At 64.1% G+C, this 16,094-nt stretch overlaps 1 protein-coding gene across 10 annotated transcripts in view; it reads left to right on the top strand.

Annotated features, from left to right (window-relative positions):
* The first annotated feature begins 793 nt into the window (after nt 1-793).
* Nucleotides 794-16,094, top strand: part of Sardh (sarcosine dehydrogenase) — a 38,803-nt gene continuing 23,502 nt past the window's right edge. Inside the window, exons 1-11 of one of the 10 annotated variants that reach the window (XM_087182958.1) lie at nt 794-812; nt 1,788-1,906; nt 5,096-5,458; nt 6,300-6,478; nt 7,016-7,195; nt 7,893-8,016; nt 8,147-8,247; nt 11,937-12,041; nt 12,561-12,690; nt 14,206-14,292; nt 14,382-14,472. In XM_087182958.1, coding sequence (XP_087039084.1) covers nt 5,125-5,458; nt 6,300-6,478; nt 7,016-7,195; nt 7,893-8,016; nt 8,147-8,247; nt 11,937-12,041; nt 12,561-12,690; nt 14,206-14,292; nt 14,382-14,472 — 1,331 coding nt within the window. In that variant the 5' untranslated portion in view covers nt 794-812; nt 1,788-1,906; nt 5,096-5,124. The other 9 variants (XM_087182960.1, XM_087182956.1, XM_087182957.1 and 6 more) reach the window with 9 other exon arrangements.

The raw sequence follows: 16,094 nt of genomic DNA, 5'->3' as shown, positions 1-16,094 counted from the left end.
GGAAGGCAGAGGTCCCTGAGGCCAGGGGGCCGTGAAAGGGCCAGGACACAGGGTGGGGACTGTGGCCAGCTGGACAGCGGTGCCCTAAGTGGGCCCTGCAAAGGTGGGCCAGCTTCACCAGGGCACAGGCTCAGAGTGGGCAGCAACCCTTCCCCATGCAAAGCATGGTGGGGACGAGTGGGGGATGTGGCGCACAGGCGAGGAGCCACGGCATCCGGGCCCTGGCACCAGCTGCTCGCACCCGCCGTGCCCCGGGGCAGATGCCTCAGGTGGCCCCAGGACCGAAAGGGCAGAGGCTGGGGCGCTCCTCTGGGAAAGGCCGGACTCGTCCCGCGATGGATGTGAGCATCCGGTCTTCACCAGCCCCAGGGGCAGTGGAGGCAGGCATTTGGGGCTTTTGTGTGTGTTTGAGGTTTTTGTTGGAAAAATAAAACCTTGGCAGGATAACTCCTTCTCCAAAGCATCCTGGCTTCCAGTGCTCCTGGTCTGTGACTTGAAGGGACCTGGCACCTGCTGTCCTGCCTGCCCCTTGACCTCCCACACTGGCGCTTCTTGGGAGGGGGGAGGACGGGCTCCCAGGCTGGGCTGTCATGATCGCTGCCTGTGTTCTCACGGAGCCACGTGTGGAGCTTGGTGGAGGACCCCCAACCCATCCTGTGCTGCCCTGGACTTCTGCCCGGCAGAGGACCTCCTGTGGTCAGCCTTAGTGCCCCAGAAGGCGGGCAGCAGCCGGGGACTGTGGGGAGGCCCGCTGGGCCGGAGGGGAGCAGCTGCGAGGCCTGAGTCCAGCACGGTTCTCCCTTGGATTTGGGGTAAGTCAGCCACGATGTCCACGTGCTCCTCAAAATCCAAGAAGGAGAGAGCAATAATCATCAGGGGAAATTAGAAAATGTCTATGAAGCTGGCATCGCAGGGGACAGTCTGACTTCTCAGATAGGGAAACTGAGTCTCAGTGGAGGGACAGGAGCTGAGAGCAGCCTGAGGTAGTGCAGGGCGGCAGCAGGACCTGTCCTGGCATTGCGGGCCAGTGCCTGTGCCTCCACCCCCGGAGCTGGCCTGCCCTCCTGTCCCTTCCTGAGCAGGGTGTCGCATGCCCGGGTCAATGACAGATCCCACCACACTGCCTGCACCAGGTCCCCCTCCAGCCTCTGCCCCATGTCCGAAGTCCAGGTGACAGCACTGCCACTTGGCTTGGGACAGCTTTGCTGTTGCCACTGGCCTCAGGACTCAGGGCCAGGGGAGTCCGGGCTGCCCTGTCCGCCCTGCTCAGGGCACAACCTCTCCTCAGGTAGCCAGGCTGGGCTGCAGCGTGCAGACAGGGACCACGCTGGTCTCTCCCCCATCCAGGACCCCACGACAGCCCAGGGAAGCCTGGGATGAGGCGGGTGTTGGGGCCTAAGCACCGCCCCCTGCCCTCCACGCAGGGACTGGGGATGGGGTCAGCACACAGCAGCCTCAGGGCTGGGGCCCTCCTCCAGGATGTCCCAGTCCCCGCTGGAGGAAGGACAGCCTGCTGGGCTGTGGCCCCGTCACAGCCAGGACCCACCTCCTGGGTTCGCCTGCTTTCTGAGCCCCAATGCCCCCAGGTCAGCCCGGGCTGGGGAGGCTCGATCTCCCAGCGAGGCTTCATATACACCAAGTGCATAGCCGGTGGAGTTCGGACAGGCTGACTGCCAGACAGACAGCCGGAACACAGCTGTTTGGTTGCTGATACAGTGGCGGCCTCACTTGTCCCTTCATGGCTGGTGGTGCTCTCCAGAAGTTCTTTTTCCTCCCACTTCCTCTAGGTACCCACTTCTGCCTCCAGGGGGCAAATGCCCAGGCCCAGCCACGTGCGGTCACCTGGTCCAACCCTGCCCAGATCGCTGTGTGGCCCGAGGCCCGCTGGGCCCTTCTCTGGATTCTGGTGAGCCTGGCTGTCGTGGAAGCAGGAATCCCACCCTGGGAGCGCTGGAGGGCAGGATTTGGGGTCGCAGAGAGGACCAGGCCCTGTCCGTGCCAGGATGAGCTCCTGGGCAGCCTCAGTATGGGTGGGCAACTCTGCCACTCCCTGTGCTCAGCTCCTGGGACAGTCAGGGGCACTGGGTCAATGCAGCGACCTTGAGACCCCTTGTTAGGGACAGGAAGTGAGCATTGGAGAGGAGAGGAAGTCACCTGCCAGGTCACCAGAGACAGAGATGGGGCTCTGGCCTCCAGTCCCCAGCCAAGCTGCCCACTTGGCTGCTGCCCTGTTGGGCTGGCCGAGGGCCCCACTGGCGGTGCGTCCCGCCCACACGTGGGGCGGGGACACGGCGCAGGCTGCAGGGGGAGGGGGCCCTGTTCCGGCTAGACTACAGCTTGGGGAGGAAGGCAGCGGCAGTGCCACCACCGAAGGGAGGAGGTTGGTCTCCCAGGAGGGTGGGTCCGGGCCTCCCTGGGAGTGGGGCTGGTGGGGCTCAGCTGGCTGCAGGGACTGTGGGGGCGGCGAGCAGCTGGGGCTCCCCCAGGAGACAACATGCAGGGTCCTTTTTGTGCTTGGCCCCTCACCTTCCCGTTCCCCGCGTACCCAGCCAGGCTGAGGTGCCACCAGAGCCCCTGACGAGATCCCTGCCTGCCCCAGTGCTGACTCCTGAGCCTGTCCAGGGAGGGAGCTGCAAGCCATACGGGTTAATGTTGAAGCAGCTGCTGCAGGAGGAGGCAGGGCGGTGGACTGGCCAGGCAGGCAGGGAAGGGGCACAAGGCCAGCACCGTTTGGACCCTGCTCAGTGGGAGGGAGCAGGAGGCTCCTAGGTGTGCTGCGCCCACCTGGAGGGTCCCCTCGGGGCCCTGGTGCCCACTCCCCCCATCAGGACTCCTGGAAGACAGCACCTTCGAGGACCCAAGGTAGATGGGCGCCCATGCAGGGTTCTGCAGCAGTAGAAGGGCAGGAGTCACCCCTGGGGGCAAAGGGTTACAGAAAGGCTGGGGATCTCCTGCTGGCAACTCTTCCTCCTGCCTCAAAGCCTCAGGGATGGAGCCTGGCTCTCTGCTATACCCGCTGCCCTGGGAGAGGGCACAGGATGGCAGGGCCCTCACTCAGCCCCACTGGGCCTGGGCCACGGCAGGGGAGCTCACAGGCTTCAGGCTCCCAGGGCCTGGCCTTGTGCCCCAGGAGGGCATGCTGTGGCCCTGTGACCTTGGTCACTCGTGGGGACCTCTCTGTGCCTCAGTTTCCTCTCTGTGAAACGGGAGACAGTCACATCCACAGGAGAGTGGCAGTAGAAGCAACTTAGTCAATTACAGACATTCCTTGTTTAACAACGGAGTTAAATGAGTTGGTTGCTAAATGAGGAGTTGTATACAGCACGTACATTACAGTGTTCAGAACAGAGGGGTCAAAGGGCTCCAGCTCGATGGCTTTGGTTTGTTTGCATAACTTACATGCAGTGCTGTAATGTAGAACAGAACGCAGAACCACAGTACTGTCCAGCACAAGCAGCACAAATGACAGCTCTGTACAAATAAGGTGAGCTGTACAGAAAAAGACATTGAGAATCTGTGAACAAGACGTACAGAATGTATAAAAAAAAAAGACAACTCCTAAGTCTGAACAGCTGTTAAACAGGTAGGTCTTTAAACGAGGGGTATCTTAGCTAGTTCACACCAGCCGTGTTTCTGAGGTTAGGGTAAACGCCCCTCTTGGGGTCCCCATCAACCAGGCGGGGTCACTGCCCATGGCGCTGGGCAAGGACCCGCAGGGTGGCAGGGAGGGGACGAAGGGCCGTCTCAGCGGGTTTAGAGAGAAGGGGCAGCACAGGTCACCTGGTGGAGACCTGGTCGGCCATGGGTCTCAGGACTGGTTCTTCCGGGTTCTGGGCCAGCCCGAGGGGCCAACCGGGTCCCATGGTGAGACAGCAGGGGTCACCTCGGCTCCTGTCACGGGGTCATTGCTCCCATTCTGGGGGTGCCACATGGGGGTTGGGAGCACCGGGTGCTGCTTTCCTAACCCCGAGACAGCTGCGGGTGTGGAGATGTGACTGGAGACTTCTAGGCGCTGCTCCGGGGACTTGGAAGCGGGTGCTGGTGTGTCCCTGCCAACCCGTTAGGTCCCCTTGTCCTGGTGTCCCGGTCTGGAAGGGAGCGACGCAGGCCCGGTAAGCCCTGTGTTACAGCCCCTGTGGGGCCATGGTCAGGCCCACACGCCAGGCCCAGAGGTGTCTGCTCTGATGAAGGAGACAGACACCGAAGCGGAAGCCAGGCCAGGCCCCTGCTTTAGTTACCCCAGGTGCCTGCAGGCCCAGCCTCGGGTGCTGTTAAACTAATGCAACGCAGGTAGCACTGCAGGTTGCAACCAGGGCCCTCCTGCTCCTGCTGGCCTGGGGACAGGGCCCTGGCACCCCCTTGAGGCATCTTCGCCCCCTGTGTTGGGCAGGACCCTCCGGGAGACGCCCTCAGCTCCCTGTGCTGGTCTTCGTTCTTGGGGAGGTCGGGGAGGGCTTCCTGAAGGAGAGGATCTGGGAGGAGCAGAGGCAGAGGCCCGGGAGGCCCCCACCCAGCGTCCCTTTCCCACCTGCAGTCTTTGAGCCTGAGCGGCTTCTGCCTGGGCCGCTGAAGGACTTCAGGGCCGCTGAGGGGGACGGACTCTTGGGACTCTGGCCCGGGGCACGCTGGGCCCCCTGCCTGCCTGCACTGCTTTCCCACACTACCCCACCCCCACCTCTGCCTCCCACTGGTGTCCCTGCCCCGTCCGAGCTGTCCAGGCCCTGCACCAACCCCTGCAGCTCCAGCCTCTCTATTCATGCTCTCTGGGTCTCCAGTGTCCCACGGGACCCGGCTCCCCTTGTCTTCAATCGGTCGTCAGGTCACCCCATCTTTGATATCCTCCCTCCCTGGATGCTCCGCTTTCCCAGGTCCCACTGTGGGCCTCTGCCAGCCATGTTGGCCCCTCTTCTCTGTCCTGCTCTGGGCTCCACAGCCCTCCCACCCCACCTGTGCCTCTGTCCACGTGGGTGAGCAGGGGGATGCGGCCACACCCGAGAGGCAGCAGGAGGAGCCCCGGGCAGAGTTGGGAGTGGGGCAGCAGGGTCTGGTACACAACACAGCCCTGCCCCGCCGTGTGCCCTTGCTCTCTTCTTAGCTGCCGGTGCTCCAAGTCCCCAAGTCCCCATGGCCTCACTGAACCGAGCCCTGCTTGTGGCCACTGCCTGCCCTCGATGGAGACCAGCCCAGCGCCTTGGGCTGCAGGCCCTGGCTGGTGCTGCGGGTCCCAAGGCAGAGAAGAATGTGCCCTACCAGCGCACCCTGAAGGAGGAGGCCCAGGGCCCTGGAGCGGCATCTCGAGGCCCCAGCCAGCCCCTGCCCAGCACAGCCAGCGTGGTGGTCATCGGCGGGGGCAGCGTGGGCTGCCAGACCCTGTACCACCTGGCCAAGCTGGGCGTGGCCGGGGCCGTGCTGCTGGAGCGTGAGCGACTGACGTCAGGGACCACCTGGCACACAGCAGGTAGGGCTCGGGGGCTGTCGGGGTGCAGGTGGGGTGCAGCGTGGGTGGCAGCCATGAGCCTGGGAGAGGCAGTGAGCTGGGGGAGGGAGTGGTGGTCAGGCTGGAGGTGGGCGGTGTGGGGTCGCTGCTGGCCCCAAGTCTCTGATGGGCTGCGGTGGGAAGAGGACCCGCTGCCTGTGTGAGGGGCACTCGCTGGGTAGAGGGTGGGGGCTGCTGGTGGGCACTGTGCTGCCGGCCCGCGGGGCATCTCGAGCACCCAGAGCTGCATGTCTGCCGGGCAGCCGGACGCTCTGCCTCTGCCCTGTAACCCGGGCTGTGTTCCCTTGCACATTCCTATTGGGTACACGCCCGATCCAGTCAAGCTGCCAAGGTGAGGTCCGCGCCTGGGGCTTACGCCCTGGGCCCGAGAGCCCCCAGAGGCACCGGGCTCCTGGGCCCTCCAAACCCTCGCCTTTGCTCCCCTCTTCCCCGGTTGTGCTGCAGAGGAGGCGGCTGGGTGTCCACCAGCCCTGCCCCGTGTCCTGGCCCCGCCGCTCGCCTGCTCTCGGACCTTGAGCTCCCTGAGTTCACCCGTGAAATAGCGTGCGCTCCTCCGAGGCTGCGGTGGGGGCTTGGTGGGGCACCCGGGACGGGGTCAGCCCTGGCTCGGCACACAGTCGGTGCTAGAGGCCGGGGGAGGGGCTGCTGGCGTCACTCTGAGCCGCCCCCGGTCTCCAGCTGTGACCAGGCTCAACCTTCTCGGCCTCCTGGCTGAGCCCACCCTGCCCCACCGCTGCTGATATTGGATGGGGAGCAGGGGGTGCAGCCTGCCCAGAACTGACTGCACTCGCTTCCGGGCCAGGCCTGCTGTGGCAGCTTCGGCCCAGCGACGTGGAGGTGGAGCTGCTGGCACACACGAGGCGAGTGGTAAGCCGCGATCTGGAGGAGGAGACGGGGATGCACACGGGCTGGATCCAGAACGGGGGCCTCTTCATCGCGTCCAGTCGGCAGCGCCTGGACGAGTACAAGCGGCTCATGTCGGTGCGTGCGCGGCGCTGGGGCGACAGGGGAGGGCTTCGGCGAGCTCCCCAGAGGCTGACGGGACGGCTCCCTAGGGGCGGGGGCCCAGGGCAAGGCCCCCTTCATTCATAATTCCCAGATGGAGATCTGATTGGCTCAGCTCCTCCCTAGTTCGGGCCCAGGGACCCTTGATTGGCTGCTTTGGGCCAATCAAATGTGGTAGGGCGTGGTCTGGACTCCCATAGAGTGCAGTTTCCTCTTTCTTGATCCCAGGCCCAGAACCTAAGACTGTGGGGTGATTTTTACCTATTTAAGCTAATAAGCCCTTTGCACCATGTACTGGCCCAGTTCTTTGTCACCTAATAAAGGATTTCCACCCTCTCTGGCCCGGGGGAAGACCTGGACAGCTTTGGGGTAGCAGGGGTCGGACCCCAGGGCACCTCCTTCACCTGCTGCTGGAGCTGTCGGGGGATCCGGGCATTGAGGTCTCTGGGGACCCGCTGGTGTCCCGGAAGCTTCCAGAACGGCTCCCCCTGCTCAGTGTGCTCTGCTCCCCAGCTGGGCAAGGCCTATGGTGTGGAGTCCCACGTGCTGAGTCCTGCGGAGACCAAGGTTCTGTACCCGCTGATGAAGGTGGATGACCTCTACGGGACGCTGTATGTGCCGCAGGACGGCACCATGGACCCCGCAGGCACCTGCTCCACCCTCGCCAGGGCGGCTGTGGCCCGAGGAGCCCGGGTAGGTGCTGATGGCCCCTGGCTCAGGGCACCTGCTCGGGGCCACCTCTCTGTCCTAAGAACCCTGAGAGCAGAGGCCGGAGCCAGCTGTCCTCTCCCTGCCAGGTGACCTGGGGCCAGCAGGACCTCGCTGAGCCTCCAGTCCATGCCTGCACGGGGGGGGGGGGCGCATTCTTGGGGTCAGCAGGGGGACCCAGGCTTTCCTGTCCCTCTTTCCCCGGGAGGTTCGCCCTGCCACACAGCGAATCCTCTTAGCACCCCTTCGTGTAATTTTCATCTTCATTTGTCTCAATCCTGCACAGAGTGGTAGAAAGATTTAAAAAGACAAAGATGCAAAACTGAAAGCAGAGGAGTCACCCCACAGTTACCAGTGTGTAGCGTGTTGCACCCCCAGTGTTTTCTGTGAAGATACATGTGTGTTCAGAAGGGAGTTTTGTAACCTTTAGAAAACTGAACAAACACACAGACTACAACAACCACGAGCATCTTCCCATTCAACAAAGGATTTTGGAAATTTTAGGAAGCTGACTTTCTCATGTGACCATGCAGGGATGAGTGGACCCCATGCTCCTGGGCTGTGGGTTTCATTTTGGTTCCACGAGTGCTGCCCTAGCAGACGCTGAGTCCCTGGGTCACCAGGGGTGGAGTCGGCACCCGGGAGGCCCTGGCAGTTTTATGAGCAGTTCCTCTCACCCCAGGTCATCGAGAACTGCACGGTGACGGGTATCCGTGTGCGGACTGATGATTTTGGGGTGCGGCGTGTTGCAGCCGTAGAGACGGAGCATGGCTCCATCCAGACGCCCTGCGTGGTCAACTGTGCAGGTGGCGCTGGCGTTTCTGCTGACTCCTGATGTCCCGCGCCCCGGCCCCACATCCACAGGGCTTCCCTCGAGCTCGGAGTCCCGGCAGGGCAGAGCGGCCCGCACAGCTGAGCCCCGTGCTGTGCCCGCAGGTGTGTGGGCAGGCGCTGTGGGCCGGATGGCTGGAGTCAAGGTGCCCCTGGTGGCCATGCACCATGCCTACGTCGTCACGGAGCGCATCGAGGGGATCCAGGTAGGTGGGCACCCAGCGCCTGGGTCCGGAAGTGGGGAGCGCAGGGCCAAGCCCCGGGACCCCACTTGGGCACACCCAACCCTCCCAGCTTCCCTCGATGCCCTGCCTCAGCTACCTCCCCTGTGAGATGGGGGTGGTGACACTGGGTGTTAGAACTGAGCAAAGCAGCCCCGGCGGAGCCCTGATGGCACTGAGCTCCTCGGCCTCCGGAGCCTGGCTGGAGCCCGTCCTGTGAGGGGTAGCCAGTCCAGCTGGCTCCAGTCTGAGACCAAGAGTTTCCGGGAACCTTGTAAGCCGGGTGGGTGGTGCACGCCTGGAATCCTAGCATTCTGGGAGGCTGATGCAGGAGGATCGCACATTCAAGTCCAGCCTGGGCAACTTAGTGACTGAGACCCTGTCTCAAAATAAGTAAGTAAATAAATACAAAGGGCTGGGGATGTAGCTCAGAGCAAAGGCCCTGGGTTCGGTCCCCAGTATTGCCCTGAGCGCCTGTGCGGGCGCCATCCCTGACTCAGCCTCTCTGGCGGCCCTCTGCCAGGGACTGGCGCCTGGTGCACCTGGGCCCCCCGGGGCGTGCGCCTCCCCCCTGTGCCTCCATTCCTTTTCCTCTGCCCCGCTTTGGCCCGGAACCCACTCCTCCCTCCTAGTTCACTCCCTTCCCCAACACCCCATCCGCTCACAGCCCGTCCGTCTGTAGCTCCCTTCACCACAGCCTGAGCTGGGACTGAGAACTGTGGGTCTTTCCTGGGCTCCCTGGAGCAGGCGGCCGAGTCTCCGGAGGATCAGAGGGTGGCAGAGAAGGGGTGGCCATCGCGGCAGGCGGATCTGTTGGGCAGTTCAGCAAGCTGTGGGCTGGAAGGGAGCAGGCTGCCCCCACCCCGAAGGAGCCTGGCCTCTCCTGGTGGCCGGAAGTGCCAGGCTGGGCTGCTGCGTGCGCTGTAGGGTGGAGAAGGCAGAGATGTGCAGCTGGAAGCCAGGCCTGGCGGGCCGCCCCAGACGCGCAGTCAGCGACCCCCGCAGGATGCTCCTGTGGAGGAGGCAGCCACGTCTGAGTGTGAGTTAGGGGTGCAGGACAAGGAGCAGTTTCAGCTCCACGGTCCCGGTGTGTGGGGCAGCCTCCTTGCCTCGGTGGCTGCCAGGGCTGCTCTCTGGTCACCCAGGGCTCCAAGAGGACCAGGCTGAGGCTTGAGCGTGGATGGGGACAAAAGCTGAGTCCTAGAAGCAGGAGGGAGGCCGGGGGTCCCCCAAGTCAGGCCTGGGCACCCTCGCTCCATCCCTGATGGCTTCCCGAGCCCCTCTCTTTGGGAAGCAGCAGGGCAGAGCTGGCCTCCTTGCACCCCATGAATCTCAAGGTCAGAGTCAAGCTGGGGTTATTTACAAAGCCAGTCTGGGTCCCACGTGCCTGTGGCTAGCAGGGCACAAGGACAGGGTTGCCAGCTGCAGGAGCTCCAAGAGTCTGCAGGAGACAGGGATTTGTGGCATAGACAGTGGCTCCCGGGCCCCTCCACCCATCGGCCCTCCAGGTGACAGCTGTCCAGCGAGGGCTCTGGGAGGGGACGGGCCCCCGGCACTGATGCCTGCTGCTGGGTCAGAGGACAAGCTCTACCGAGCCGAGGGGCATCCAGGCTGGTCCCGAAGAGCAGGTGGCCGATGCTCACTGAAGTCCTCGCCTTCCCATTGTCCTCCCACTGCTCCTGCAGACACAGGTGCTGTGGGACAGGATGAGCTCAGGCTGGGCTTTGAATCCCGCTTCTCCACTACCACTCTGGGGCTCGGTTTCCCCTTCCCAGCTTGGGTAGGAACTGTATTGACCACCTGGGCGGTGCTGAGAGTAGGAGAGAAAGGAGGTGCTTATGGGGAGCTCTGGGGACAGCAGAGAGGACCTGGAGCCTGGTGTGAAGCACTGGAGGGGACTGAGCTGTGGTCAGGAGGCGGGGACATCGGAGGGACAGGGCCGTGGCAGCACAGCTGGAGTGGGCGTGTGGGGGACACGTGCTGGGCGCTCACAGCAGCAGGGGCCGGGACGCCAGTCCTGCTGGAACAGAAGTCTGGGCTTCACTGGCCACCAGGTGTCCCCACTGTCCTGCTCCATGGCGCTCTGGGGTTTTCTTTGTGTTGTGTTTTGAGTAGGGTACGAGCATCACTTCTTGAAAGGCTCAGTCCCTGACAGCTCTCTGGGCTCCCTCGAGGCCACCCCTCAAGGGATACCCCATGCCGACCCATTCTGTTCTCTGCATGTCCCCAAGTACCATGTGGTCATCTGCAGTGAGTCCAGGACAGAGGACAGTGCCCCGGATGGGGACCCAGGGCTGTGGGTCTCTTCCCCTCCCACCGGCCTTCCGAATGGCTTTGTTTATTGGTTACACAGGGTCAGAGTTTGCAATATTATGGCTGTGTAAATATTCTTAACTTCTGAGCGAGTCTTCTCCAACACTTTGTGTTCCCAGAGTTATTAACAGCTTTCCCTCCAGCTGCTCAGAGTTTTAGGAGCCTCCGAGCCATGTGCGTACGCACTGTGCCGGCTCCCTGTCCTCCTCTCTCAAACCTGCCCCACACCGGTCACTCCCCGCTGCCCTCCTCGGCCCAGCACAGGCAGTCAGCAGTCTGATTTCTGCCTCTGGATTTCCCTGGGCTGGACATCTACAGTGCATGGCCTTTCGTGTCCGGCTTCTTTTCCTCAGGCTACTGTTTCCGCTGTTTGTCCGCGTGGCGTCTGTACCGTCCACCATCCCCTTTGGTAGTGGGCTGATGTTCGCTTATTCTGTCACATGCGTGTGGTCCATCTGCATGTCTTCTGATGGACATGGAGTTTTTGTGTGGACCGGTGTCCCCTTCCTCGTGGGGATGCACGTGGCAGGGACATTGCTGGGTCCTGAGGCGTCTCTCCTTAACAATCAGAGTCTGTGATGCTGTTTCCTCAGGAGTGAGACCCCAGTACCTCCCCTGCAAGGTGGGGGCCCCAGGTCTCCCCGTCCTGCCTGGCATTTTCAGTTGCCTGGCCTTGCACCAGCCACCCCGTCGAGAGGCTCCGATCACAGTTTCATTTGTTTCTGAGCTGAGTGATGACGTTAACAGTCATTTCGTGTGCATTGGTCAGTCTGCTTTGGAGAAATATCTCCTTAGATTTGTTGCCCATTTTTAAATTATATTGCTTGTGTTTTTACCTAGCTGCAAGAATTATTCATAAATTCTGGGTAGAGGTCCTTTAACAGATACGGAAGCATTTCCGCCCATCCGTGGGCCTCCGTGTGGAAGACCACCACGTTGTCTGCACACAGGGGCGTCCTTCTTCCTGCTTTCTCGATGACCAGAGGCTGGGTTTTACCTTTGCTGCCTGCTTGCTGCCCGACTGGAACCCACGATCCAGTGTGGGGTGGCTGGGGTGTGAGGGACAGCGGGGGCTTTGACGTTCCCTCCTCCCCGTGGGCCACAGCACTCCTCCGCCTTCCTCCTCACCCCTCTGCTGCTCTCTGAAGGGATTTGGGGAAGCAGAGACCTGGGCAGGAGGCACCGGTCCTCTGTGTAGCCCGAGGCACTGTCCACTCATCCCTGGGGTCCTGCAGCTGGGAGGAGGTGCTGGGGTCCACCCTCCCGATGATGCCAGGGGCAGGTGTGGGGCCCATCGCAGGGCGTGGGGAACCTGGCCCCCCAGCCCTGCCCGATGCCACAGCCTCTGCCCTGCTCTCCAGAACATGCCCAATGTCCGTGACCACGACGCCTCCGTCTACCTGCGCCTGCAAGGAGACGCCCTGTCTGTGGGCGGCTACGAGGCCAACCCCATCTTCTGGGAGGAGGTGATACCCCGCCCACCCCCCCGGGCCCTGGGATGGAGCAAGAACAGCATACAGGGGCCAGAGCCTGTTGGCAGCAGTGCTGGGTCCCGCAGCCTCTGGGCTGGATGCAGGGTCCACACTTCCTGGATGGTGATTCTGGGCTGAATGTAGTTAGGAAGTTAAGGATCAGCCAGAGAGAGGGACTAAGGGGGCCCTGCAGGCTGCAGCCAAGGTGGGGCCCAACTCAGGGAGATCAGGCAGAGCCCAGAGGAGCAGCCGGCAGGGCCTTGGGCGTGGGCGGGGCTGGCTCCTGTAGGCTCCATGGGGCCCAGTGAGTCGTGGGGGGCAGCAGCGGGCTGGAGCAGGTGACTGCTGGTGGCCATGGAAGCGATCATGGGCTGTGGTGGGGCTGGTCGGGCTGGGAACCGGGTCTCCCAGTGCCCCTCAACCTCTGACCCAGCGGAAGCCGCCCCTCCGCCCTGGCCGGGGTCCTGGCCCTCTCAGCAGGACACATGAGCCGTTCCCCACCTGCCTCTGCAGGTGTCGGACAAGTTCACCTTTGGCCTCTTTGACCTGGACTGGGACGTGTTCACCCAGCACATCGAGGGCGCCATCAACCGCGTCCCCGTGCTGGAGACCACGGGGATCAAGTCCACGGTCTGTGGCCCCGGTGAGTTGTGGCCTGGGGTCCCTCCAACTGGTGTCGGCCGGGGATGGTGCCCTTGCCCAAGGTGCCCGTGCCACCCTCCGGAGCTGGAACTTAGGGTCTTTGCCCGTAGTCGGGAGTGAGGGGCTCTGTGCCTGTACCCGTGAGGCCGGGCCTTGCTGATGCAGCGCTCATGTGGCCCGGCCTCCAGCCCCGTGCCAGCCTCTCTCCCCTCCTCCCCCCAAGGCACTGCCTGGCCACAAGCCCCCTGGCACCTGTCTCAGCCCCGACCTCCGGTCTCAGAGGCCAGGGCCCAGCAGGCCAGCTTGGCTTGGAAAGGTCCCCAGACGGGGCTTCCTGAGCCCTGGGTCCGCACTGCCCCCTGGGAGGAGAGAGGGTGGGCTGTGTCCCCGATGCCTGCACCCGGGGCTGGTGTCACGGACCGTCCGTGGCTGTCCTGGGTGGGTCAGGGGCTGAGGTTCTGGGAAGTCGCAGGGCCCATGCTGCCCCCAGAGGCTGATATTGGCAGCGTGTGGTGCAGCCCGAAGACCCCCAGGCCCTGGCTCCTAAGTCCCCTGGCTGGCAGCCTCCACGCCACATTCAGCGGCTACTGGTCCACACCACACACCGCCCGTGCCCAGGGTTGGGTGCGGACCCGAGGTGCTGGTCTAGAGGAGGGAGGAGGTCCGTGCTGGGCGGGGCAGGGCCGCAGACCAGAGTGCGAGAGGTGTGGGCACAGGACCAGGGAGGAGAGAGCCCCTCGGGCCCAGCGGGCTCTCCTGGGCGGTCCGCTCCTACCTGGCGGGAGGCTGCTTGTGCCTGGCCTCTGCTCACTGGCCCCTTGGCGCCTCTGTGCTGCCCTTGGTGCAGAGGGGGACAGAGGCCTGTGGGGTGACAGGTGACAGGCGCCAGCCAGCCCCGCAGTGGGCATGCTGAGTGGGGGTGCCCAGGAGGAGCCCGGAGCCCCAGAAGGAAGTGTCGGGGCCAGGAGAGGGGAAGGGCCCACCAGAGGAGCCAGACTGCCGAGGGGTCCATTCCTGTGTTGGTCCGCACACCAGCTGCCTAACCACTGTGATGAGCTCAGCTCTGCTGCAGGCTGTGGCCCCCAGGGAGGGCGGCCAAGCTGCAGGCAGTGGGTGGCAGTGTGACTTACTGTCCCTGAGGCTCCCTGGCTTGTGTGGGACCTGCAGGGGAGGCAGGAAGAATCCTGGGGGCACAAAAGCCCAGGGTGCTCTGGTCCTAGTTAGCCTGGGACCGTCCTGGGTGGGGATACAGCGTTTCTGCAGCCAGCACGGCCGATGGCCTGTGGGCCCCAGAGCAGAAGCAGGAAGTCCTGGGCCTGGCCCAGGGAAGCTGGGGCCAGCAGAGCCTGCAGTGCCAGGACGGGGGGTCACCAGCAGGGCCAGCCCAGGCCGCTGTCAGCAGGAGGTTGGAGGCGGCTGAGGCAGACCTGGCCCACACTGTGGGCCAGGGCAGGGCATGGGCAGCCACAAGCAGCAGGGTCCCGCAGACCCCACCACTCGGGCTCGTCCCTCTCAGAGTCCTTCACGCCTGACCACAAGCCCCTGATGGGGGAGGCACCTGAGCTGAGGGGCTTCTTTCTGGGCTGCGGCTTCAACAGCGCTGGTGAGTGTGGCACACACTGTTCGAGGGCCCGGAGGGGCGTGGGGTGCACGCAGGGTGGGGACAGACTGCAGCTGCTGGTTCCCTCCCAGGGATGATGCTGGGCGGCGGCTGTGGACAGGAACTGGCCCACTGGGTCATGCACGGGCGCCCGGAGAAGGACATGTACAGCTACGACATCAGGCAGGTGTGCCAGGCCATCCAGGAGGGAGCAGAGAAGCCCCGGGCAGGTGGGGAGGCCCTGGGGCTGGCGGATCCACCGCCACTCCTGGCTGGTTTTGGGACCTCCTGCCCGGCCGCTGTGCAGCTGGGGCAACTGAGGCTGCAAGAGCTGAGCCAGCAGGGCTGAGCTGGGTGGGTACAGAAGCCCTGAGCTCACCTGAGTGAGGCTGGGCACGGATGCAAGTGCCAGGAGGGGACCTGGAGGCCCCACAGCCATCTCTTACAGAGGACAGGACCGTGACACGGGTGCACAGTGGGGCAGATGGGAGCCCCGGGCAGTGGTCCTGGAGGGAGCCTGGGGCCTGTGGTGGGGCAGGGCGCCACTGGGCAGAGAGGTTTGGAAGGAGGCAGGGGTGGGGCTGGCCCAGCTCGGGGTCTCTGCTGACCTCGCCCCCTGGCCTGATGTGGACGTTACGCATGGGACGGTGACGTCTGCAGACACCTCAGACCCTGCCCACTGCTCTCACAGCGCGTGGCACAGCAGGGCCTGCTCTGCAGGCCCCTGGAGCCAGTCCAGGGCCGGGAGGCGAGTTCCAGACGGATGTGGGCTGTCCTTGGCCTCTCCTCAAACGCTGCAAAAGAGGCCGGCTCTGCGATGGCCCGAGGGTCGCCCTGCTTGGTCCTGCCCCCGGGAGGGCTCTGCTTCCCAGACCCCGACTTGGCCGGGGTGGAGGAGCAGGGCCCAGGCCAGCTCTCTGTCACCCCCTTGCCTGTGAACTGTGACCGCGCCCTGGGCTGTGGCTCATGTGCCCCACACCCTGGAGCACGCCTGATGCACAAGCTGAAGACGCTTCCCTCTGCACCTGACCTCGGCAGGGCTGCAGGTCCCCTTCTGCCCACACTCACAGGCAGATGTGGCTGCCAGGACCCCGGAGCCACAGGGAGCAGCTGGGGCAGGAGCCCCACATCCTGCTGGCTCCCTCTGCCCCAGCAGCAGGGTCTGTGGCTGTCTGACAGGGAGGGCCCAGCCCTAGTCCAGGGCCTGAGGAGGGGTACGAGCTTCCCGAACTGCTGCCGGCCAAGCAGCCTCTGTGCCCCGCGCCCCAGGAGCCCCTGGAGGACTCTGACCACTGAGGGGGGAGCCACGGGGCCTCCCGGCCAGCTGCACATTTCCAAACTGTGCCCGGCACGTGGTGAACAGGTGTAAGATCAGGTGCAGCCAGGTCAGTCGGTGCAGAGAGGTGCTGATGGTGTGCTAGGGAGGGAGCCCTGTGGGGCATGGCCATGTGCGAGACCCCCCAGGGGGAAGAGAGAGGGGGAACAGGAGTCCACAGGCCCTGGCACTGCTGTCCCTGTGGGCAGAGAGAGGGGTGAGGGGGCCCTGGGGGAGGCCACGGGCTGCAGGAGCGACCTTGGCCTCTAAGTCAGCAAGAGGCAGCGCGGTGGGACCCGGTCCTCGACCCCAGGCCCCAGCCGCCCGGGAACGGCCCTGCCTGGGTCACTGCTTCAGCCGCCCGGGGCTGGGTTCGAGGCTGCTCCCCAGGCCCAGCGGGGTCCTCCAGGCTGAGGCCGGCTTTGCCCGGCAGATTCGGGGGACCTGGCTGGGAGGCACTGCCCAGGCAACCCCACGCTGGTAGGAGGGA

The sequence above is a fragment of the Heterocephalus glaber genome, unplaced genomic scaffold (assembly GCF_053883595.1).
Source record: "Heterocephalus glaber isolate CG9 unplaced genomic scaffold, H.glaber_assembly_v1.0 deba00001479, whole genome shotgun sequence".
In the NCBI taxonomy this organism is placed as follows: domain Eukaryota; kingdom Metazoa; phylum Chordata; class Mammalia; order Rodentia; family Bathyergidae; genus Heterocephalus; species Heterocephalus glaber.
Note: the sequence above shows the minus strand (reverse complement) of the source record. Positions and strands in the feature narration are given on the sequence as shown.